Source organism: Hyaena hyaena, unplaced genomic scaffold (genome assembly GCF_003009895.1).
Source record: "Hyaena hyaena isolate Hyena2069 unplaced genomic scaffold, ASM300989v1 scaffold_3, whole genome shotgun sequence".
NCBI classification, from domain to species: Eukaryota; Metazoa; Chordata; class Mammalia; order Carnivora; family Hyaenidae; genus Hyaena; species Hyaena hyaena.
This window is the reverse complement of record NW_024080635.1, coordinates 5,235,521-5,259,445: the sequence shown is the minus strand read 5'-3', so window position 1 is coordinate 5,259,445 and position 23,925 is coordinate 5,235,521. Positions and strand designations below refer to the sequence as shown.

General features: G+C 47.9%; 1 protein-coding gene across 1 annotated transcript; it reads right to left on the bottom strand.

Moving 5' to 3' along the window:
• Positions 1 to 423: 423 nt before the first annotated feature.
• Positions 424 to 23,748, bottom strand: PTAFR (platelet activating factor receptor). Its single transcript, XM_039230213.1, has 2 exons — positions 23,654 to 23,748; positions 424 to 3,570 (listed from the first exon to the last, which is right to left on the bottom strand). Exon 2 carries the CDS (start codon positions 3,523 to 3,525, stop codon positions 2,497 to 2,499), a length of 1,029 nt encoding a protein of 342 aa, XP_039086144.1. The 5' UTR covers positions 3,526 to 3,570; positions 23,654 to 23,748; the 3' UTR covers positions 424 to 2,496.
• Between the last annotated feature and the right edge of the window lie 177 nt (positions 23,749 to 23,925).

Below are 23,925 nucleotides of genomic sequence, written 5' to 3'. Positions count from 1 at the left end.
ACACGTCACAGCCACGTTTGCTAAAGCCTGCCATGCCAGCCAGTGGGGCATCAGAGGGGCCTGAAGACAGGACACATTTTTATCTTAAGAGTTACATTTTATGTTTATGTTCATCTCCTGTGTGTGGCAGGTGGCATTCATTCGCACTTATAAGTTAGTCATAAAACATGCTTTTCAATAGATTTAAGTTTTAAGGGGCACCTGGGTGGCTTAGTCGGTTAAGCGTCCGACTTTCGCTTAGATCGTGATCTCATGGTTCCTGGGTTCGAGCCCCGCGTCGGGCTCTGTGCTGACTGCCAGCTCAGAGCCTGGGGCCTGTTTCAGTCTGTGACTCCCTCTCTCTCTGACCCTCCCCTGTTCACGCTGTCTCTCTCTCTCTCTCCTAGAAATAAATAAAACATTTAAAAAAAAAAAGTGACTCAATTCAGAGAAAAATATTTATGAAGTAAACATACAGATGGATGGTACATGGATATTGAAAAGTTGTGAGGGGGGCACATCAATGACTGAAACCCAAGGACCACGGTGCTTTAACATCCAAGCATTTGTCTCGTTTGGAGATGAGCTGCAGGTCACAGATACTCGTTCAAACAGGCTTAAGCAAAATAAGAGAATGTATCCTGACAAGGGACTCTCACGGGACCCAGAGGAAGAAATGCAGATGTTGTTGGGCTTTGAGAAGGGCCTGGCCTGGAGGAGGAGGGCAGCAGGCCCCAGCAGCACCGGACCCTCCTCTCTCCAGGCTTCTGGTCGCCCTCTGGTCTCTGCTTTGCTCTGTGCCTTTGCATCTTCTCTCTGTGCAGTGCGGGTTTCTCCAATATGTTCCTGCGGTCGCCCACCCTCCCCCGCCCCATCCCGTACCCACAGACAGACACACACACGTAGACAGGCACACACGCACGGCTCCAGACTGGTATGTGTGACTGGCCCACCTGGAGCCAGACACCCACATCTCATCCATTTGACTCCCATCAGAGGATCAAGGAGAACACCTTCTCAGACAAAGGAAGAATCTGGGGATGAGCAATCACCCTGACCAAGAGGTATCTGCCTCAGCATTCATGGTTCATAACACCCCTATGAGGTAGGAAATGTAGCTTATGGTTCCGCGGCAGAAAGTGACAAAGCCAAGACTTGAAACTGGGTCTGTGTGTCACAAAGCTCAGTTATGGGGCACTACCCACCTACCCACCATCAGCCAAGTTCAGCCCACAGCTACCATCCCAGACCCGAGCAGGTTCTTGGCCCACTGTGAGGCATTTATCAAAATCAACCCGATAGACAGGAAATAAGGATTTCACTTCATGAGGACTGGGGCTGGAAGGGAAGGAGATGTCTCAGAAGGATCCCTGGGCTCTGGAAACCAGGGAAGGCTCCTCCAAGCCCCTGGGTCTGTGGCTGCCAGATTCACACACAAGGGCGCAGGGTGTGAGAGGAGACTCATTTGAAAATATTTACTGAAAATCATAAGCAAGCATCTAGAGATCTTTGAGAGAATCTGACACCTCTCTTCTGCACCCAGAACACAAAGTGCCTGCTGCCCCTTGGGACTATAACTGCTCCTCTCACCTTCTGGAAGCTAAATTAGGAGGGGCCCCCCTCAGAAAGCAGGCTCCTGCCACTGTGGAGGCCTCACCCTCACACAGGTACTTCTCAGCCGAAGGTCCTTTCTCATGGTAGCCTCCAAGCGGCACGGTGCCCGCCCTGGATGCCCCAAACTTGGCTTTGAGGGGCCTTTGCCCACCCCCAGTGGGTAGCTGTCTCACAGAAGGTACTTCATCAGGGTTCACTGTTGAGACAGGATGCGGCAGTTGGGTCTCTCACGCTCCCACAGAGCTGACCCAAGCCTGAAGTGGGGCCTGTACAGAGACGACCAGCTCCCCACCTTTCACCTAGGCATGTCTGATCTTCTCTGGAGCCATACAGGACAGGTCGTTGGATGAGGTGGAAAAGGTGCCCCTGAGCCCCTTCCCCCAAGAAGTGTCACAAAGACCTTGTGCCTCGGAATGAGACAAGGTGGCAGTATCCTAGCTCAAAGTCTTTGCCAGAGATACTGCCACACAGCCAGGGGAGTATCTCCTTCCCCAAACCCCATTCCTGCCATTATAATGATAAAGGAAGTGGTTGCCAAAAAGTTCAGGTCACACTGGCTTGGGCCGCTGCCCTGGTAGGGTGAACAGGGTGGCTCAGAATCTGTCTGCCCCCAAGGCCTGACACTGCCCGCAGAGCCATCAGACTCAGGTACTCAGGACTAGGTCACCAGGCAATGTTATTATGGCACGTGTCCAGAGGTGCTGGCGGGCACACTGAAATTCTGGATTTCCCAGCAGTCTGGACCTGCCATCACCCCCACCTTAGGGAGGTAGCCTCCACACTTAAAGAGTCACTCGTGCCCAGGGAGGAGGTGCCCAGACCACAGCAGGTACCCTTTCATCCCCCAGGTCAGTGGACGCCCGTGGAAGATAAGCCTCTGAGCCTGGCCCCAACGATCAAGTACTAGTTTTTGAGACAGTTGGCAGCGACCTGGCTGAGCGGCATGACCACGTCAGTGCCCGTCTCCGAGGTCGCCCGGGAGCACTTCCGGGTACTGCGCATGCTGTAGAACTTCTCAGTGAGGTGCTTGCGAAACTTCTTGGTGAGGAAACAGTAGATGATGGGGTCCAAGACGCAATTGGTGCTAAGAAGGCAGAGGGTGACCTGATGGGCATCGTTGATGGCCTGGTGGAAGTCGCCGTTCTGGAAGTCCAGCTCAGCCAGGGTCCAGGGCAGCTGCACGATGTGGTGGGGCACAAAGCAGATGATGAACACAGCCAAGACCGTGCAGACCATCCACAGCGCCCTGCGCTTGACTTCCGCGTTGCGCTGCAGCTGCACCGGCTGCCTGAGCAGCCTGTGGATGATGACCAGGTTGCAGAAGAGGATGAGGAGAAAGACCAGGAAGAAGCTGAACACGAGGAAGACATGAATAACGAGGACGGGCACGCTGCCCTTCTCGTAATGCTCAAAGCAGCGGGTGACGTTGCCAGAGCCGGTCTTGTTGGGTACCACGTTGGTGGAGTCCAGGACGAAGAAGTAGGATGCAGCAGCCACAATGGCCACCCAGATGACCAGGGACACGGAGATGCCACGCTTGCGGGTGGTGGCCTGAGCTGTCTTGATGGGCCGTGTCACCGCCTGAAAACGATTGTAAGTGATGACAGCCAGGAAGGCCACTGAGCAGTAGGTGTTGATGAAGAAGAAGCAGCCGGCCAGGTTGCACAGGAATTTGGGGAGAATCCAGTTGCCCTCATTGTAGTAGTAGGTGATCCACAGGGGCAGGGTGACCAAGAAGAGCAAGTCAGCCATGGTGAGGTTCACCATGAAGATCTTTATCTCTTTGAGTTTCTTGGAAGGGTACAGGCAGGCAAAGACCCACAGCACATAGCTGTTGGCGATCACCCCCAGCACGAAGATGATGCTGTAAACAATCGGGAAGAGGGTATATCGGAACTCTGAGTCCACACGAAAAGAATCCTTTGCCTCCATCGCTATGTGTGGAAGGGACTGCTGGTCATAGAATCCTGCTCAGGCCTGGAAGATCACACAGGAATTCTGGTTAATGAAGGATCCAAAAGGAACTTTCTTATTTAATCAGTTTCAACACTCTCATTTTGCACATTTAAGAAACTCTAATATCAGTGATATCTTCCGATTAATTGGCAGTAATTTTTTCTGCATCAAATAATAGTGGGGTTTTGTTTTTGTTTAGTGTTTATTTATTATTGAGAGATGGAGCGTGAACATGGGAGGGGCAGAGAGAGGGGGAGACACAGAATCTGAAGCAGGCTCCAGGCTCTGAGCTGGCAGCACAGAGCCCAATGCAGGGCTCGGACTCACACAACATGACCTGAGCCCAAGTCAGACGCTTAACCTACTGAGCTGTCCGAGCACCCCAATGGTGTGTTTTTAAAATGAACAGCATCTGAGATTCGGTGAACTCAGTGGCAACCAATGACAAGAATGGCAACAATTCTTGTTCCATTTTATTCTTTGATTTAGTTTTTGATCACCTATTCTGATGATAAACTATATGAAAATTTATATTATAAAATGTTTATTTTTCTAACAACTTTTAAATATTTTTTCTTGATGAAATTTGAAACAGAAAATTTGGTGGTAAATGTTCTGTATCAAGAAATAATTTATGGGGCGCCTGGGTGGCTCAGTCAGTTAAGTGTCCGATTTCAGCTCAGATCATGATCTCACGGTTCATGGGTTTGAGCCCCGCGTCAGGCTCTGTGCTGACAGCTAGCTCAGAGCCTGGAGCCTGTTTCAGATTCTGTATCTCCCTCTCTCTCTGGCCCTCCCCTGCTCATGCTCTCTCTCTCTCAGAAAAAAAAATATTTTTTTTGATTAAAAAAAATTTATGGGGATGTCTGGCTGGCTTGGTGAATAAAGCATGCAACTCTTGATCTCGAGATCAGTGAGTTTGAGCCCCACGTTTGGGGTAGAGTTTAGTTTAAAAATCATAATGATAGGAGTGCCTGGGTGGCTCAGTGGTTAAGTGTCAAGCTCTTGGTTTCAGCTCAGGTCATGACCTCACAGTTCGTGAGTTCTAGCCCCACATTAGGCTCCACACTGTGTGGAGCCTGCTTAAGATTCATTCTCTCTCCCTCTCTTTGCCCCTCCCACTCTCTCCCTCTCTTTCTCTCTGTCTCAAAATAAATAATTTTTAAAAATTATAATGATAACAATAATAATTTATGTGTTCATGCAAAATCTAGAAAGTACAGAGAATTCTATTTGGGTGACCCAAATATGAAATATTAGCCAGTCATTAGAAAGAATGAGTTATATCTAATTGTACTGACATGGAAAGTTGTCCCTGGATAAAATTAAGTAAAACAAAATTTTAAAGATTGGTGTGACTCCATTATATATATGTATATGACAGCTAGAACATGATCTAGAAGGATATGTCTTCAAGAGTTGACAGTGGTAAGTAACCTTTGGAAACATGAGATGGACTTAGTGCAAAGTTTATATATTTTATGCTTCTTTTGTTTGAACTTTTTAGGAGCATTTATTGTGCTAGTAATTTTTTTTTAAATTTTTTAATGTTTTATTTATTTCTCGGAGAGAGAGAGACAGCGTGAGCAGGGGAGGGTCAGAGAGAGAGGGAGTCACAGACTCTGAAACAGGTTCCAGGCTCTGAGCTGGCAGTCAGCACAGAGCCCGACGCGGGGCTCGAACCCACGAACCGTGAGATCATGACCTAAGCAAAAGTTGGACGCTTAACCGACTAAGCCACCCAGGCGCCCCTGTGCTAGTAATTTTTAAAAGTTTAATGAGAAAGAAAACTGGGGCGCCTGGGTGGCTCAGTTGGTTAAGCGACTGACTCTTGATTTTGGCTCAGGTCATGATCTCACGGTGGTGAAATTGAGCCTCGCGTCACGCTGAGTGCTGTGCTAGGTGTGTAGCCTGCTTGGAATTCTCTCTCTCCCCCTCTTCCTCTGCCTACTCCCCCGCTTGCACACTCCTTCTCTCAAAAAAAAAAAAAAACAAAGAAGAAGAAAGAGGAAGAGGAGGAAGATTAAACTAACCATAATCCCACTACCCAAAGTCTGGTGCATTTTCAACACCATCTCCACCACCATCCACTCTCCATCACAACCAGTTTCTCTCTCCTTCTTGTCCCTCCCACTGTGTTGCCACCACATGAGCCTGGAAGTCTCTCTGATGTTTGTGTTCCCAGCTGGGTGGAACGGAGACTTGGGGGGTGGGGGAAGCGGTTAAGCAAGGCCCAAGGCTCATCATCTATCAGAGAACAGTGAGGAGAGCACAGACTTGGGAGTAAGACTCTCCTTTGGAGCCAGACACCCTGCTAGGTGCCCGCATGCGCTGCTTCACTTGAGTCTCACAAAAGTCCTTTGAGTTAGGAAGTTAAATTCTCATTTCACAGAGTCGGAAACAGTATAGGGTGTTTATGTGATTTGTTCAAGGCCACACAGCTGTTCAGGGATCTCGAAACCAGCTCTGTGAGCCTTTGTTCATTCACACATTCCTCCACCAAATAGTTCTGAGCACCAACTGCATGTCAGGCCCATTGCTAAGCACGGGGGAGGCTGGGTGAATGTGATTGAGCGGCCCTCAGGGAACTTACAGTCTCATGGGGGAGATGGACAAAAGCAACGTAAACAAACATAGTTGCTTTACAAAGAAAACGGGGTGCTGTTATGGAGAATACAAACAGATATACTTAGAAAAGAGGCGATGTTTCCTTTGAGATCTGAAAGAGGAAGAGTGTTCCAGGCAGAGGGATCTGCATCGGTCTAAGACTAAGGCAGGAAAAAGCCGGGTAGTTTATAGGAACTGAAAAAAGGGGCACATGATGGCCTTCACCCTGATCTCTAGCTGCGACTCCACCCTCATCTCCTGCTATCTTCCCACCAGGCTCCAGTCAAAGTGGACCTCCCTGGTGGGTCTTCAAATGTGCTCAGACCTTTCCTACACCAGCCTGCAAGCATACACCCATGCTGATGCCTTGAACCCTCTTTCCTAACCACGTACCACTTCCGCCTGGCCATTCTAACCCATGCCTCAGACCCTAATTGAATTTCACTTCTTCAGAGAGGTCTTCACCAGGCCAAGTCAGGTCCTGCCTCAAAGCTCCCTGTTCTTCTTTGTAAATCCTAGAGCAGTTGTGATTACTTCGTATCTGTGTGATTCGTAACACTCTCCCACCTGACCTTAAGCACCAGGAGAGCAAGGAACTTGTCTATTCAGCACTATTCCCAGCAGCATGAACCAACAAATAAAAGAATGGGTGAGAAGCCTAGTTGGTTACAACCATCTCTGGAAGCTCTGGAGCAGTGGAAACACTTGAAGAAGCTTTAAAGATACTTACAGGTGAGTTTAAAGAAACAACTTGTTCTAAAAGCAGAAACAGACCCATACATAGAGAGAACAAGGGGCAGCGATTGCCAGTGGGGGGAGGGGTAGGCAAAACAGGTGAAGGGGAGTGGGGGAATGCAGGCTTCCAGTTATGGAATGAACAAGTCACAGGAATAAAAGGTACAGTATAGGGAATATAGTCAACGGTACTTTAATAGTCTTGTATGGTGACTGATGGTAGCTACACATGGGGTGAGCATGGCAATACATAGATGGTTGTCCGATCACTGTGTTGTACTCCCAAAACTAATGTAACACTGTGTATCAACTATACTTCAAATTAAAAAAGAAAAAGATGGGCGCCTGGGTGGCTCTATCGGTTGAACGTCTGACTTCAGCTCAGGTCATGATCTCATGGTTTGTTAAGTTCGAGCCCTGCATCAATCAGGCTCTGTGCTGACAGCTCAGAGCCTGGAGCCTGCTTCAGATTCTGTGTCTCCCTCTCTCTCTCTGCCCCTCCTCTGCTCGTGCTCTGTCTTTCTAAATAGATGATAGATAGATAGATAGATAGATAGATAGATAGATAGATAGATAGAATGTCCTTGGGGAACCTAGGTGGCTCAGTCAGTTAAGCGTCAGACTCTTGACTTCAGCTCAGGCCGTGATCTCATGGTTTGTAAGTATGAGCCCCGCATTGGGCTCTGCACTGACAGCATGGGGCCTGGTTGAGATTCTCTCTCCCTCTCTCTCTGCCCCTCCCTCGCTGGTGCTCACATGCGTGCAAGCTCTCTCTCTCTCTCTCAAAATAAATAAACTTTAAAATAAAGAAGTAAGTAGGGGCGCCTGGGTGGCTTAGTCGGTTAAGCGTCCAACTTTTGCTTAGGTCATGATCTCGCGGTTCGTGGGCTCGAGCCCTGCATCGGGCTGTGTGCTGACAGCCAGCTCAGAGCCTGGAGCCTGTTTCAGAGTCTGTGACTCCCTCTCTCTCTGACCCTCCCCTGCTCACACTGTCTCTCTCTCTCTCTCTCTCCTAGAAATAAATAAAACATTTTTAAAAAATTAAAAAATAAATAAACAAAATAAATAAGTAAGTAAATAAAATGTCCTTGATAAAGCAAAATTACTAATGTTACTAAATCTTGAGTACATGTATTTCCAATATTCTGTGCATCAATGGGAAATATGCACACAGTACCTCTGCCACAGACTGAGGTTAGTGGCTGTCTTCAGGAAAAGCACTTCAGCAACTGAGTCATAAGATCAACTTTGTTCTGGATCATCATTATCACTTGGAAAAATGACTGACAAACTATGGTTTTTCAGACGTGGGCATCATACATTCTCAAATATGAACAAAGGGAATCCATCGTCTCATGGAAAACAAATGACAGTATGTGTTGCCAGCGAGAAAATTTGAACTTTCGAGAAAACTGGTATCTTGGGAAAATTGTATTTGCCAGTATGAGTTTGACAGCTTCTTAATCCTTAAAGAGTTTTCTGATGAGATTGGTGGTGATATAAATGAACGCAATTGTAAAAAATCCTCTAATGAAAGGTCCGTATTTGGAAGACCTGCATAACTTAGTGAACCGATATTTTCCAAATGAGGAAGACAGGTTTCAAAACTATGCCTAGGAAAAAGAATCAAAGGCCGAGAGGCACCTGGGTGGCTCAGTCAGTTGAGCATCTGACTTTGGCTCAGGTCACGACCTCACAGTTCATGTGTTTGAGCCCCGTGTCGGGCTCTGTGCTGGTAGCTCAGAGCCTGGAGCCTGCCTCACATTCTGTCTCCCTCTCTCTGCTCTTTGCCCACATGTGCTCTGTCTCTCTCTCAAAAATAAATAAACATTTAAAAATTAAAAAAAAAAAGAATCAAAGGCCGAAACTGATCAATACACTGCCGTGTAACAGATTACATAAAGTTCATTGGTATGATTTGGGTTCACACTGCAACTAACTTTTATGAAACTACCATTTGTGGATGTTTAATGTAGTATCAAAGAAGAGTATCATCAATTATCTGAAAAAGACATTAAAATATCCCTCCCTTTACAAGTACATATCTGTGTAAGGGCAGATTTCCTTATATATATCACACGAGACTGACTACAGAAGCAGATAGGACAATCTAACTGTAGGGGCGCCTGGGTGGCTTAGTCGGTTAAGCATCCGACTTTCACCTAGGTCATGATCTCGTGGTTCTTGGGTTCGAGCCCCGCATCGGGCTCTGTGCTGACTGCCAGCTCAGAGCCTGGAGCCTGTTTCAGAGTCTCTGACTCCCTCTCTCTCTGACCCTCCCCTGCTCATGCTGTCTCTCTCTCTCTCTCTCTCTCTCCTAGAAATAAATAAAATTAAAAAAAAAAAAAGACAATCTAGCTGTATTCTAGCCAATCCATGCCTAAAGAGATTTGCCAAAAAAAAAAAAAAAAAAAGGAAACCAAGGCTACTCTAAATCATTTATGTTTTGAAAATGTTGCTATTCTTTGCTAAAAATGTTATCGGTGCTAACATGGAATGAGTTTATTATTGGCTTTTATACTTAAAAACAAAAATCTTGGTTTTAATTTTGAATATGGGAAATATTGATGCATATAACCCCTGTAAACAAAAGCTCTCTGGGCCCTCAATAAGTTTTAAAGCTATAAAGAGATCCTGAGACCAGAAGATTTTAATTTTTTTAATTTTTTTAATGTTTTATTTATTCCTGAGAGACAGAGAGAGACAGAACATGAGTGGGGGAGGGGCAGAGAGAGAGGGAGACACAGAATTGGAAGCAGGCTCAAGGCCTGACACGGAGCTCAAACTCAGGAACGGCAAGATGATGACTTGAGCTAAAGTCGGACACTTAACCATCGGAGCCACCCTGACGCCCTGAGACCAGAAGATTTTTAAATCGTTGCTTCATGAGACAAAGAAAAAAAAAGAAAGAGACAAAATGGTGGTCACTACAGGGGAAGCAGGTGAGAGGATCTAGATTAAAGAGTGCACTTATTGTGATGAGCGCTGAGTAATGTAGATTTGTTGAATTGCTGTATTGTACACCTGAAACTAATATAACACTGGATGTTAACTATACTGGAGTTAAAATGAAAAACTTAAATTAAAAAAAAAAATCACTGTTCCACAATCTCAGCACGCCCCCCCCTCCCCCCACCACCTTTCCTTTGAGCCTAAGATACCCATCCATCTGAGACGGGCCTTATTTCTTTCTCCTGCTGGACCTTCATATCCTGGGGGCGCCATGTTCCTGGGACCTCAGAAAGGCGAGGAGCCCCACCGCTGAGCAGTGTGTGTGCTCACTCTGGGTCTCTGAGGAAGTCATGTCTCTACTCACCCCCACCATCTACCCCACTCGTAAGTAAGTCCCTTCCTCTTCTAGGGTTTAGGCTCCAGTTTAGTGGGGTGAGGGCAACTCACCACTGGAAACTGGCTTTCTACTGTCAGAGAATCCAATCAAGATATCTCCTTGAGCCCAGTCCCCTGTGCTGCACCTGCCCAGGCCTGTTAAGAAAGTCTTCGCACCAGGACCAGGCCTGGGGTAAGGCTTGGGAGGCACTCACATTAAGTGCAGATCTTAAGGAGATGCTGAAGACCTCAGTAATCAAGATAAATAATAGTTCATGCAATATCTTTTTTTTTTAATGTTTTTTTTTTATTTATTTCTAGGAGAGAGAGACAGCGTGAGCAGGGGAGGGTCAGAGAGAGAGGGAGTCACAGACTGAAACAGGCTCCAGGCTCCGAGCTGGCAGTCAGCACAGAGCCCGACGCGGGGCTCGAACCCACAAACCGCAAGATCATGACCTAAGCGAAAGTCGGAAAGTCGGACACTTAACGAACTAAGCCACCCAGGCGCCCCTCATGCAATATCTTTTAAAAACTCGAAATCAGTATTACACTCGGTTCTTTTTGCCTCAGGGTCTAATAGGGCCCTTTCTGGCATTGCTACGATCCTGTGCCTTCATTTAAGATTTTGGTATTTCGTTCATCACAAAATTTTGTGTTAGTTGATTTTTTAAAGGTTTTCTCACTATGTGAATGGAACACACACGCGGGTTAGCCCACCTCAGGTGCTCAGTCAGTCACTCATGCATTCACTGGGCAGCCACTCACTGCTCCAGGCCTGGGTCAGAGTGCTGAGGCCTCAGAGTGCTCAGGCCCCGTCTCCACCCGTAAGTGGCTCACAGACCATTTTGCAAAAGAGAGATTCGGAAGTCGACAAGTGTGAAGTATGATCATGGTGGAGGTTCCAGAAGTTGGGGTAATTCTGAAATGGTGCCCATACCCAGACTTGGGGGTCAGACTTGAGGGTCTCATGCTGAAGGAAGAGAAGGAGTTAGTCTGATGAGGAGCCCCAGGCAGAGGGACAGACTGTGCAGAGGCCAGGAAGAATAGCAGAAGATGGGCCTTGTTCTCAGGGAACTTGAGACGCTTGGTTTAGTTAACACTTAAAGTGTGTGTGTTGAGGGGGCCGGTGAGGAGAGACAGGGCCTACAAAGTTAGTATCAGTCAACTTAAGAAGAATCTTAAGGGGCGCCTGGGTGGCTCAGTCAGTTAAGCATCTCACTCTTGATTTAGGCTCAAGTCATGTTCTGAGAGTCATGAGGTAGAGCCCCGAGTTTGGCTCTGTACTGGGTGTGGAACCAGTTTGGGATTCTCTCTCCCCCCATCCCTCTCTCTCTCTGCCTCTCCCCACCTCACACCCTCTAAAGAAAAAAAAAAAAAAAAAAGATAAGAAGCTTAGTTGAGCAACTAAATGCTGTGTGAAACTTGTTTGTACCCTGATTCAAAGTAACTGTAAAAAGGGGTGCCTGGGTGGCTCAGTCGGTTAAGTGTCCAATTTCGGCTCAGGTCATGATCTCACAGCTTGTGAGTTTGAGCCCTGCACTGGGCTCTGTGCTGGCAGCTCAGAGCCTGGAGCCTGCTTCGGATTCTGTGTCTCCCTCTCTCTCTGCCCCTCCCCTGCTTGCACTCTGTCTCTGTCTCTCAAAAATAAATAAACATTCAAAAATTTAAAAAAAAAAAGACCTATAAAAAGTTTTTCTTAGATGATTGGAAGAACTCAAGCATAGACTAAGTATTAGATGGAATTCAGAAATTAATGGTAATTTTGTTAGGTGTGATTATGATATTATGGTTCTATATTTTTATATTTTTGATTCCTTATCTATTAGGTATACATAGTAAAGCATTTATAGGTAGGATTATATGGTATCTAAATTTTGCTTTAAAATATCCCAGGAAAGGGGCGCCTGGGTGGCTCAGTCACTTAAGCGTCTGACTTCAGCTCCCGTCATGATCTCACCCCTCGTGAGTTCCAGCCTCGCATCCGGCTCTGTGTTGATAGCTCAGAGCCTGGAGCCTGTTTTGGATTCTGTGTCTCCCTCTCTCTCTGCTCCTCCCCTACTCATGCCTTGATTCTGTCTCTCAAAAATAAATAAACATTAAAAAAAATTTTTTTTAATCCCAGGAAAACCAGTGTGGGGGGGGTATTCTTGGGCTAAACCCCTGTCTCTGCCTAAAGCTCTGCCCCCGGTGACTCCAGTACCCATCGCCCTAGCTCTTCCTACTTCTGCTGCCTTCCCAGATCCTGTGAGTCCTCCTCCCTTAGCCTTCACCCCCAACTTAGGACCCAGCTGTCCCCTTGTAGTCTTGGAACCCTTTGACATCACCCAAACCAGCTGAGTCTCTTCTGGGTTTTGAGGGCTTTCTTCATGCTTCCCTCACTCTCTCTGCCTGCTGCCTACTGGTCACTCTTTAAGACTGCTCTGGGAGCACCTGGGTGGTTCAGTCTGGCTTCGGCTCAGGTCATGATCTCATGGCTCATGAGTTCAAACCCCACATCAGGCACACTGCTGTCAGCGCAGAGCTGGCTTCAGATCCTCTGTCCCCCTCTCTCTTCACCTCTCCGCTGCTCTCTTTCTCTCTCTCCCTTAAAAAGAAATAAACACTGGGGCGCCTGGGTGGCTCAGTCGGCTACGTGTCCAACTTCGGCTCAGGTCATGATCTCACAGTTTGTGGGTTTGAGCCCCGCGTCGGGCTCTGTGCTGACAGCCAGCTCGGAGCCTGGAGACTATTTCAGATTCTGTGTCTCCCTCTCTCTCTGACCCTCCCCTGCTCACACTGTCTCTATCTCTCTCTCAAAAATAAATAAAACATTAATTTAAAAAAAAAGAAATAAACATTAAAAAGAAGAAGACGATGATGACAACGACGACGACGACTGCTCTGGCACCATTTTCTCCAGCTGCTTTCTCCTAAACCTACCTGCCTCTTTCACACCCTGCTCTCTGTCCCTAGACCTGGTTAAGTGCTCATCCTCTGTGTTCCCATCGCTCACAGCTTCTCAGTGCCCTCCTGCCTCCAGTAGCACGTCATCTGCTACTAGCCAGTAGCCCCTGGAAGGCAGAGAGCACGTCCACGCATTCACCCGACAGTCACCAATGTCCCGTCGGGGGCCGGGCACTTTGTTGGAGAAGCTGCACGAATAGAACAGGCAAGACCCCTGGTCTGAAAGAGTTTCCTCTCTAGTCAGGTAAAACACACAAAAACAAGTAGACAGAGAAAATGACACAGTAATTTCAAATCGTGATGAAATTTGAATGAAATTCAATGAAATGAAAGAAATTAAAATAGTGACTTGATGAAGTTTGGGTAATGGGCTGCTTTATCCGACTGAGCCACCCACGCACCCCTTAAGGGCTGCTTTAAATAGAGTAACCAGGGAAGACTTCTCATAGGAGGTGACCTATAAACAAAACCAGAGGAAGGTTTACCAAGAGGCCAATGAAGTGTAAGCTTCAAGGCCCCTCCCTAGGTCTTATATCTAATTGTGTGTTTGCAATTTGGTAGCATTTCTTCAAGAGGGCCTCCAAAATTGTATAACCTTGGGGCGCCTGGGTGGCTCAGTAGGTTAAGCGTCCGACTTCGGCTCAGGTCGTGATCTCACGGTTCGTGGGTTCAAGCCCTGTGTCGGGCTCTGTGCTGACAGCTAGTTCAGAGCCTGGAGCCTGCTTCGGATTCTGTGTCTCCCTCTCTCTCGGACCCTCCCCTGCTCATGCTGTCTCTCTCTCAGAAATAAATAAAACATTAAAAATGCTTAAAAATAATAAAAAGACAAAATTGTATAACCTTTAGAGTCCATATCTTTCTCTGGCTGAAATCTAAAAAGTGAGAAGGAACAAGTCTAGAGAAAATCTAGAAGACTATTCTAGGCAAAGTGTATCATGTGCAAAGGGCCTGCAGCAGGAGTAAGTTGATCATATTCCAAGATAAGTATAAAAGAGTCATGTTCGAGGAACTGAAAAGCCAGTGCGGAACTAGGGGAGCGAGAAATGGGACGATCTGGATGAGATCAGAGGGCCACACACTCAAACGATTCCTAAGCCATGGTGAGGAGTCTGCATTTTATTTGATGAGCACTGGAGAGCCCCTCGAGTATGTCAAGTGGGCAAGTCACATGATCTGACCCCCCAACTGCAGGACAGAGAACAGACGACAGGGGACAAAGTGGAAGCAGGGAGACCATTTGGGAGGCAAGAGATGGCGGTAACATGGACCACGAAGTGGCATTTCCTATTCCTCTCCATCGCCAGCATCCAGCACAAGCTGGGTCAGAGCAGGAGCTGGACAAACATTTGTTGTGTAAACAAATACCTAGCAACCAACAACCTTGACCTCTTTGCGAGAGCTGCAAGAGGAAAGACTCAAGAAGAGGGTCGAGGCCTGACCCACCCCATGACAGAAGAGGACCAGTAGGGGCGCCTGGGTGGCTTTGTCAGTTAACTGAATGACTCTTCATTTTGGCTTAGGTCATGATCTCATGGTTCGTGAGATCGAGCCCCGCGTTGGGTTCTGTGCTGACTGTGCGGAGCCGGCTTGGGACTCCCTCTTTCCCTCTCTCTGTCCCTTCCTCACCTGTGCTCTCTCTCTCTCTCTCTCTCAAAATAAATAAACAAACTTTAAAAAAAGAAGAGGAAGAAGAAGAGAAAGAAGAGGAAGTGGAAGAAGAAGAAGAAGAAGAAGAAGAAGAAGAAGAAGAAGAAGAAGAAGAAGAAGGAGAAGAAGGAGAAGAAGAACTAGAAGAAGAAGAAAAGAGAGTACCAGTAGCTGCACGCTCCCCAGAGCAGCCTCCACACAGGGCAGAATGAGCCCTAACAATCTTTTTTTTTTTTTTTAATTTTTTTTAATGTTTTATTTATTTCTAGGAGAGAGAGAGAGAGAGACAGCGTGAGCAGGGGAGGGTCAGAGAGAGAGGGAGTCACAGACTCTGAAACAGGCTCCAGGCTCTGAGCTGGCAGTCAGCACAGAGCCTGACGCGGGGCTCGAACCCATGAACCGCGAGATCATGACCTAAGCGAAAGTCGGACGCTTAACCGACTAAGCCACCCAGACGCCCTGAGCCCTAACAATCTTACTACTCAAATTGTGGTTCTTGGACCAACAGCATCAGTATCACACATGAGTTCATTAGAAATACAGAATCTCACACTCCACCCCAGACCTGCTGTATCAGAATCTGTATTTTAACAAGATTCCCAGGGGGTTCGAGTGTGCATTGAAGTTTGGTGGTGTGCTTCAACACACTGACAGCCACACACTCAACTAATCTATCACCTTCCATGGCTCCCCATTGCCCAGGACCAGGTCCAAGCTCCTCTCACACCTTGTCTTCTGCCAGCGTTTTTTGTTTTTTTTTTTAATTTTTTTTTATGTTTTATTTATTTCTGAAAGAGAGAGAGAGCGAGCATGAGCAAGGGAGGGTCAGAGAGAGAGGGAGATACAGAATCTGAAACAGGATCCAGGCTCTGAGCTGTCAGCACAGAGCCTGACGTGGGGCTTGAACCCATGAACTGTGAGATCATGACCTGAGCTGAAGTCGGATGCTTAACCAACTGAGCCACCCAGGCGCCCCTGCCAGTGTTTTTTAAACACCTCACCCTGGATTCCAGCCACACTGAACGCTTTGCCGCTTCTCTAAAAACTCCATTTCTTCTCAAACCTCTGTGTCTTTGCACATGTGGTTGGGCCCCAGTTGAGTGCTTTTTGCCTATTGCTTTACCTAGCAAAATCTTACTCATCTTTTTAAGACCCAGTCTTAAGAATGCTTTTCTTAAGACACCCTCCCTGACTGCCCAGAGCAGAATGAGTGGGCTTCTTCTCTGGGTCACCATGGTCCTGGGCAATGTTCCTCAGTAGAGCACCTGGTACAATGGATTGTTAAGTATTAATTTCTATGGCCATTTCCTCACCAATCTGGAGCTTCCGGAGGGCAGGGACTAGACCTTTTTCATCTCTTTATTTTCGATGTCAGATATTGGGGACTGAATGAATGAGTGACCAAGCCCCCGATGACTATACAGAAGAAACCGACATGAAGGAAATGTGTCCAGTCTCTCTGGGGGAGGCATTGTAGGAGGGGGAGAACAACCCCTTTCTAGAGTCAGAAACACCCGGGTTCTCTACCTGCTCTGCCATTTGCTTGCTGTGTGACCTTGGGCAAGTGACCTTCACCTCTCTGAACCTCAGTTTCTTCAACTGCAAAATTTTGCAATTTTAACAATGTTCCAAAAATAAGCATGCAAAGTGGTCGCAATGGCCAGGCAGCCCCCTCTTCCCATTGGCTCAGCCACATAAAGCCAGGGTAGGAAGGGAATGAGCATTTAGAGGGAAAGAAGGCTGCAGCTCAGACCAGTCGAGTTTACATGCAGGCACAGCTCCCTGATGGCTCCAGGCCGGACAGCAGCCCAGGCCCAGCTCTCAGCTGGGAGTTGGCGAGGGGAGCCATAAATATTCATGGAGGCAGAAGAATTCTGCTCTCTGAATCTCCCACCCTCTACCTTTCAGAGCCTTCAGCCCCAACCACCTCCCATTCCCCTTCTGTCTGGGAACCTCATCAGCCCCTAGGAACCTGGAGAAAGGACTCTCATCCTCAGCTGAACACTCAGAGGGGAGGGATCACCCAGATCTGGGCAACAGAAAAGTATGTGCTAGTTACTTCCCCAGTAACTGGGTCGGGAAGTTGGGTTTACCAGTCAGACTGGCTCCTAACGTTTTGGGGTCATTTGGGGTCAAAAGTACAAAAGCCTAAATATTTATAAGCTATAGATCACTCACATCCAAGTTCATGCATATCTCATGCAACAGCAGCTCCTCACAGCACTGCAAGCCTGGGGCAAGTGGGTGTGGGAGGGACACCGGCTTCAAGTGGGCATTTACACATGGATCCAAAAACTCCTTGCCTTGTGGGGAGGGCCTGACAGGAGGGGGTCAACAGCCAGCCTACCTAAGCTCAGGGCAGTAGGCATCATTCACTGATTAAATATACAGACACTTCTTCCCCATGATCACATTGCCTCCTCAAGGCAGTCTTGCAAGGTGAGTTTCACAAAATGCCCATTTTTTCAGAAAAGAAAGTGAGGTCAGAGACTTGTCCACTGTCACACAGCTAAAAAAGTGGCAGATGGGATTTTGAACTCCATGGCCCATCTCCTAAGCCAGGCCATGGCCCCTGCTGGAAGCAAACCACTCAATGGCCAACTTATCTGCTCACAAGACTGTCCTATGGCCTGAGAACAGGAATGAAGCAAAGGGAGGGGGAGGGTCTGCTCTGCATCCGTATCACTTCTACCAGGCAGCGCTGGAGCCAGAATCAAATCCTGGTTCAAACCCTAAACTCACTCCATGACTCTGAGTCTCTGTTTCCTCATCGGTAAACTAAAGATTTAAAACTGGGTCAAAGAGAGGGGGGATGGGCTAAATGGATAATGGGCACTAAGGAATCTCCTCCTGAAATGATTGTACTATATGCTAACTAACTTGGATGTAGATTTAAAAAATAAATTTTAAAAAATGGGTCAAAGAGAAAAGGAAATGAAGACTACAACCCCATTTACAATGGCAAGGAATTAAAGAAGACACAGGAGCACCTGGATGGCTGTCGGCTGAGCATCTGAGCACTGATTTTGACTCAGGTCACGCTCCCAGGATTGTGGAATCCAGCCCTGCATCGGGCTCTACACTAAACGTGGAGCCTGCTTAAGCTTCTCTCTTTCTCTCCCTCTGCCCCTTTCCTCCACTCCCACTCTCTCATTCTCTCTCTCTCAAAAAATGGAAAAAAAGACACAGATAAATGGAAAAACATGTCGTGTTCACGTATTGGAAGATAATACCATTACAACGTCCATCCTACCCAAGTGGTCTACGGATTCAATGCCCTATCAAAATCACAGTGACATTTTTTGCAGAAACAGAAAACAAAATCCTATACTTCATGTGAAATCTCATCTCAGAGGACCCCGAAGAATCAAGACAATCCCGAGAGAGAAGAACAAAGCTGGAGGCCTCACACTTCATGATTTTAAAATATATTGCAAAGTATAATGATCAAAACAGCATGGTGGGCATAAGGAGCGATATATACAGATCAGTGGAAGAGAACGGAGAGTCCAGAAATAAACCCTCACATAGATGGTCTTTGACAAGCGCACCAGGACGGCACAATGGGGAAAGGAGAGCCTCTCCAACAAACGGTGAGGGGAAATCTGGATACCCAGGAGCAAAAGAATGAAGATGGACCCTTATCTTATACCACAAACAAGTATTAAGACAGATTAAAGATCTAAACATGAGGCCTGCAACTATAAAACTCCTAGAAGAAAACATAGGGACATAGCTTCATAACACTGAAATGAGCAACAATGACTTGCATATGATGCCAAGACCACAAGAAACAAAAGCAAAAATAGACACATGGGGCTCTGTCAAACTTTAAAAATGTCTCTAGCAGGGGCACGTGGGTGCCTCAGTCAGTTAAGCGTCCGACTTCGGCTCAGGTCATGATCTCGCAGTTTGTGAGTTTGAGCCCCACATCGGGCTCTGTGCTGACAGCTCAGAGACTGGAGCCTGCTTCGTATTCTGTGTCCCCCTCTCTCTCTGCCCCTCCCCCCTCTCAAAAATAAATAAACATTAAAAAAATTTTTTAATTAAAAAAATAAAAATGTCTCTAGAAAAGAAAACAGTCAACAGAGAAAAAGGCAGCCTACAGAATGGGAGAAAATATTTGCAAACCATATATTGGAAAAGGGGTTAATATCCAGAATACGTAAAGAACTCTTACAACTGAATAACAACAAAATAATAGTAACTGGTTTTAAAATGGAGCAAAGGACTTCAATAGATTTCTCCAAAGGAGATATGCAAATGGCGAACAAGCACATGAAAATATGCTCGACACCACTAATCATCAGGGAAAAAAACCACATTGACATTATCACCTCACATTTGGTGGGACAGCCACTATCAAAAAGGCAGAAAATAACAAGTGTTCGTAAGGATGTCCAGAAATTAAAACGCTTACCTACCACTGGTGGGAATGTAAAATGATACAGCTACTATGGAAAACAGTTCAGAGTTTCCTTAGAAAATTAAAAATAGAACTACCATGACTCAGAAATTTCACTTGGGTATACTTCCAAAAGAACTAAAAACCAGATTTTGGGCTCAGTCAGTTAGGCATCCAACACTTGATTTCAGCTCAGGTCTTGATCTCACAGTTGTGAGATCGAGCCCCACATTGTGAAGCCTGCTTAAGACTCTCTCCCTCTCTCCCTCCCTCCCTCCCTCTCTCTCTGTCTCTCCCTTTCTCCCTGTGCCTCTCCCCCAGACTCTCACTCTCTCTCTCAAAAATAAAAAACAAAATTAAAGCAAACACTTTTTAAAAAGGAAGAAAAGAAAACAAGATCTTGAAGAAATATTTGCACACCCACGTTCATAGCAGCACTATTCGCACTACCAAGAGGTAGAAGCTACCCGAATGTCCATCGACAGATGAATGGATAAACAAAATGTGGTCTGTATGTACAATGGACTACTATGTAGCCTTTAAAAGGAAGGAAGTTCCCCTGCATCTGGGTGGCTCAATCCATTAAGTGACTGACTCCGGCTCAGGTGGTGATCTCACGGTTTGTGGATTCAAGCCCCGCATCAGGCTCTGCGACAGCTCAGAGCCTGGAGCCCACTTGGGATTCTGTGTACCTTCCCTCTCTCTACCCCTCCCCCCTCTTAAAAATAAACTTAAAAATTTTTTTTAAATGGCAGATACTGGGGCGCCTGGGTGGCTTAGTCGGTTAAGCGTCCGACTTTTGCTTAGGTCATGATCTCGCGATTCGTGGGTTCGGACCCCGCGTCGGGCTCTGTGCTGACTGCCAGCTCGGAGCCCGGAGCCTATTTCAGAGTCTGTGTCTCTCTCTCTCTCTCTCTCTGACCTGCCCCTGCTCACGCTTTCTCTCTCTCTCAGAAAAAAAAAAAAATTAAAATAAATTAAAATAAAACAAGATAGTTTAATCATTTCCCTTCTGTGAGTCCTACTTTTCTCATGTAGAAAATGACATAATACCAGCACTGACCTCACAGGACAGTCCTTGAGGTTGAAGGCAGATAAACCTCTAAACTGTTGGGCATATAGTAGGTGCTCAGTAAGTGAGTTACTTCTATTCTGACCTCCCCTATTGCTTGACACTTGATGGAGTGGTTTTGCTACCATTTCTCCAAGAAGCAGAGGATTTGAGGGGGGAATTAAGGGAGCAAATGTCCTGACCTCTGGGCAATTCTGCACTGGGCTCCCCAGTTTTTAATACAAGGAGTCCAATACCACGTGGGGTACATTTATGGGCAGATGAATGGAATTCTTTGTCTGGGAGAGGTCAGGGTCAGGGTATAGGGCCCTAGAGGTGGGGCTGGTCTGGGTGCCAGATTTTCCCACTTTCCATTCTCACAGAGGGCCCATCCCTGACCCCAGGAACATATATTGTGCTGGTGAGGCTTGGTTTCTGCTCAGCTGGTCTAGGACATCCTTGTGGAGTTGGGGGACCCTGAACCTGGCCTGGTTCTTTCTTTCTGGCTCCCAAATACCCAGAGGGCATATGTGAGTCTCCCTCCTTCCTCCTTGCTTCTGAGAAGTAGGGCAGGGCAGGGGGAGGGAGTGGAGAGGCACTTCTGCCGGCTTCCTCAGCGCTTCCGTTATACCAGGAATCATACCAAAGGACTACACCTCCCACCCTGGGGTGCGTCCTGCCAGTGCCCTCATGGGTGCCTGGCCCAAGGGAAAACATAGGGTACAGGCCAGAGGTCTCAAGGTCACACAGACAACGATCTTCACAGGGTCTGCTCTTTTCTATCTGTGGTTTGGCTCTCGGCCGCCTCCCTTTCTTCATTTGCAAAATGGTGATAATAAAACCTCCCTCAGCAGGTCGACAGAATGAAGCAATCTACACGAGTGGTTATTGCTCAGTAACTGTGAGCTCCTCCCGCCCCCCTCAGAAAATGTTTGTTGAGTGAATGAATGAGTAAACAAATCAGCCATGCACCAAACCAGCAGCAACCGGGGGTAGCTGACGAGAAATCGCAGGACTTGGGATCAAAGGGTGTGGACTCTGGCCTCAGCCGCACCCCCCACCATCTTCCTGTCTCTTCCCTGCTCTGCACCTTGTGATACGCCTCTAAAAAGTGAGGGGGGCAGGGGCAACTTCAAGCATTGTTGTAAAAAGAAAGTAAGATGGTTAGGAGTGATAAAGGTTTGGAAACAATAAAGCACTTGGTAAATTAAAATGGACTTTAAGAACTATAACGGGGCTGCACAAATGTTTGACTTGCTTCTCCCATCAGCCAACTGAGCTTAGCACCAAAAGCGGGCCCTAAGGGTCCCCCTCCTGCAGAACTAAGGAGGTGGGGAGGTGGGGAGGAGGTGGGGAGGTGGGGAGGTGGTGATCTTCCCCTCACAGATTCTCTCTCTCTCTCTCTGGATCCTCGTTGGCTGAAGACACAAGGGAAGAAAGCACACCAACGTCACAGCTGGTTTGGTTAGCGATTCTGCTTCTAGGAACTGCTGGGCTGTACCAGACCCACCCGAGGTGGGTCGTGCTCCAGACACATGCGACTAGAGCTGAAGCCAACTCCCCAGGCCACACACCGCACAACCACAAGCACACGCGCGCACACAGAGATACACCAGAGATTTCTCTCCCCTCCCACCATGCTGCCAAGGAACCCAGTGGTGACTGGTCAGAGAGCTGGCTGGGCTGGGGACCCAGGATTTGCCCTTCTGGGAATGGGCACCATCCCTAACCCTGACACACCACACAGGAGCAGTCAGGGAGTGCTCCCATGCCTTAGGGCAGCTGGCCCCCCTGCACGGGGGTGGGGGAGACAGGGAGTAGGAGGGGCTGCTACTGACCACCGGGAGAACCCCCTTCTCCCCAACAAGGCCTTATTCACAGGCCTAGGCTGTGGAGTCAGGAGTCCAACTGTAAAAGGACTGTCAGACGGGATCCTTGCCTTTCATCACCCCCCCTTCCCACCCCGCTACCAACCAGGAGCAGAAACTCCATGCTGGAGGCACATTTGGTCGCTAATGCCACAGACTATCATTCCTTGGTCCAAACCTTCATCGGACAGATGGGAAAACTGAGGCCCAAGAAGAGAAAAGATTTGCCTGAGGTGACAACGGGATCGGGGGGGGGGGGGGGAGGGGGCAGAACTGGGGCCAGATGCTGGGCCTCCGGCTTGCTATCCTTTCTAAGTACAACGTATTACTTTATCATTGATCTATTCGTTTATGAATGAATGAACAAAACAATGAAGAAACATTCTTCACCTGTAGGGGGTTTACAGTAATGATAACGGTACAGTAGGTAAACACTGGCTCACTTCAGCACAGCATGTCTCGACTGACAAAGCATTTTCCCACCCGGCCTCTTACTCCACAAACCTGAAGGTCAGTACATTGAACCCCAATCTACAAAGGAGGAAACCGAGGCCTCCTGAGTGGCCCAAGGTTCCAATTCGTCAGCAAGAACTAAAATCAAAATCGTGGCTGTCCACCTGAGGCCCAGGGCCATTTTCTTCGTGTCCGGGGCAGATTTCTTTCATTGGCTGGGTTGTCAGTACCTAGAAGCAGGGACATCTCTGTCTTTTGTTTTCCTGGCACCTGTACACGTGCGCACACGTGCGCGCACACACACACACACACACACTCCAGTACCTGGAACACAGCTGTATATTCAACCCGAGCAGAATCAGAGCTGCCTGAATGCTTGAGGGGAGACTCAACTGGCTTCCTCATTCTTCACAGGTGAGCAAGTGTTTGGACAAGAGCCCTGGTTCACCAAGCCCATCTCTGGACCCCGTGCCAGCAAAGGACAAGGGGAGACCAGCCTGTGCCCTGGCCCTAGCACCCGGGACCCGCTGTGAGAAACCAGCTGTGAGCCAGGCCCTCTGTACACATAACCTGGGCATCTTCGTCGTCCCCCAGGAAGGCCTAGCACCTCGTGAGCTCCTGAGCACCCAGCCCTGTAACGTACCCTGTGCTTCTCCCAACAGTCCCGCTGAGGAGACGGCGTCACCCTCATTCGACGACGCAGGAAACTGCAGAAAGGGAGTACAACTTGGCCAAGGTCACACAGCTCATGGAGTGGATGGCATTCAGCTCCCGGAGATCTAGATAGCCCCCATCATCACCCTTACCAGCCCCCAGTGAGGTTTCTGAGGTCACTTCCACACCTTGGTGTGGCCTTGGCCTCACACAACCAAAGAAGGGAGCTGGATTTCCTGGTAAGTTTGGTCATGAACAATCCTTTCTAAACACGAACAAGACTCGGGGCCCCGGGGAAGATGCCAAAACACCCATTTGCTTAGGCGCGGGCTAGGGGCATGGCCTCAGTCTCCTGAGTACATGTTCACATGCCTCCCCCGTGCCCAGCTGCAGCTGGGAGCCCACCCCCCTTACCTGTATCAGGAGAGTGGCTGCAGCAGCAGAATCTGAGTGTCTGTCTGGAGACCTGGCCTCCGTGCTATCTGGAAATTGCAGAAGTGAGGAAACAGAACACACCACTGCCAAGTCACCCCCCGGAGGAAATACCGTGACCCTGGGGCTCCTCCAACAGATGGTATAGAAGCCTCCAAGCTGGGTCACTGGGCCCGGGCCACTGCTCAGAGGGTTCTCACAGAGCCAGGGGCAGGGCAGGGCGTGGGCAGCGGCCAGCGTGCGGGGAGCTAGGG

Bases quoted from the DNA above. Each gene is read 5' to 3' on its own strand.
- PTAFR (XM_039230213.1), bottom strand. From the start codon at position 3,525: ATGGAGGCAAAGGATTCTTTTCGTGTGGACTCAGAGTTCCGATATACC.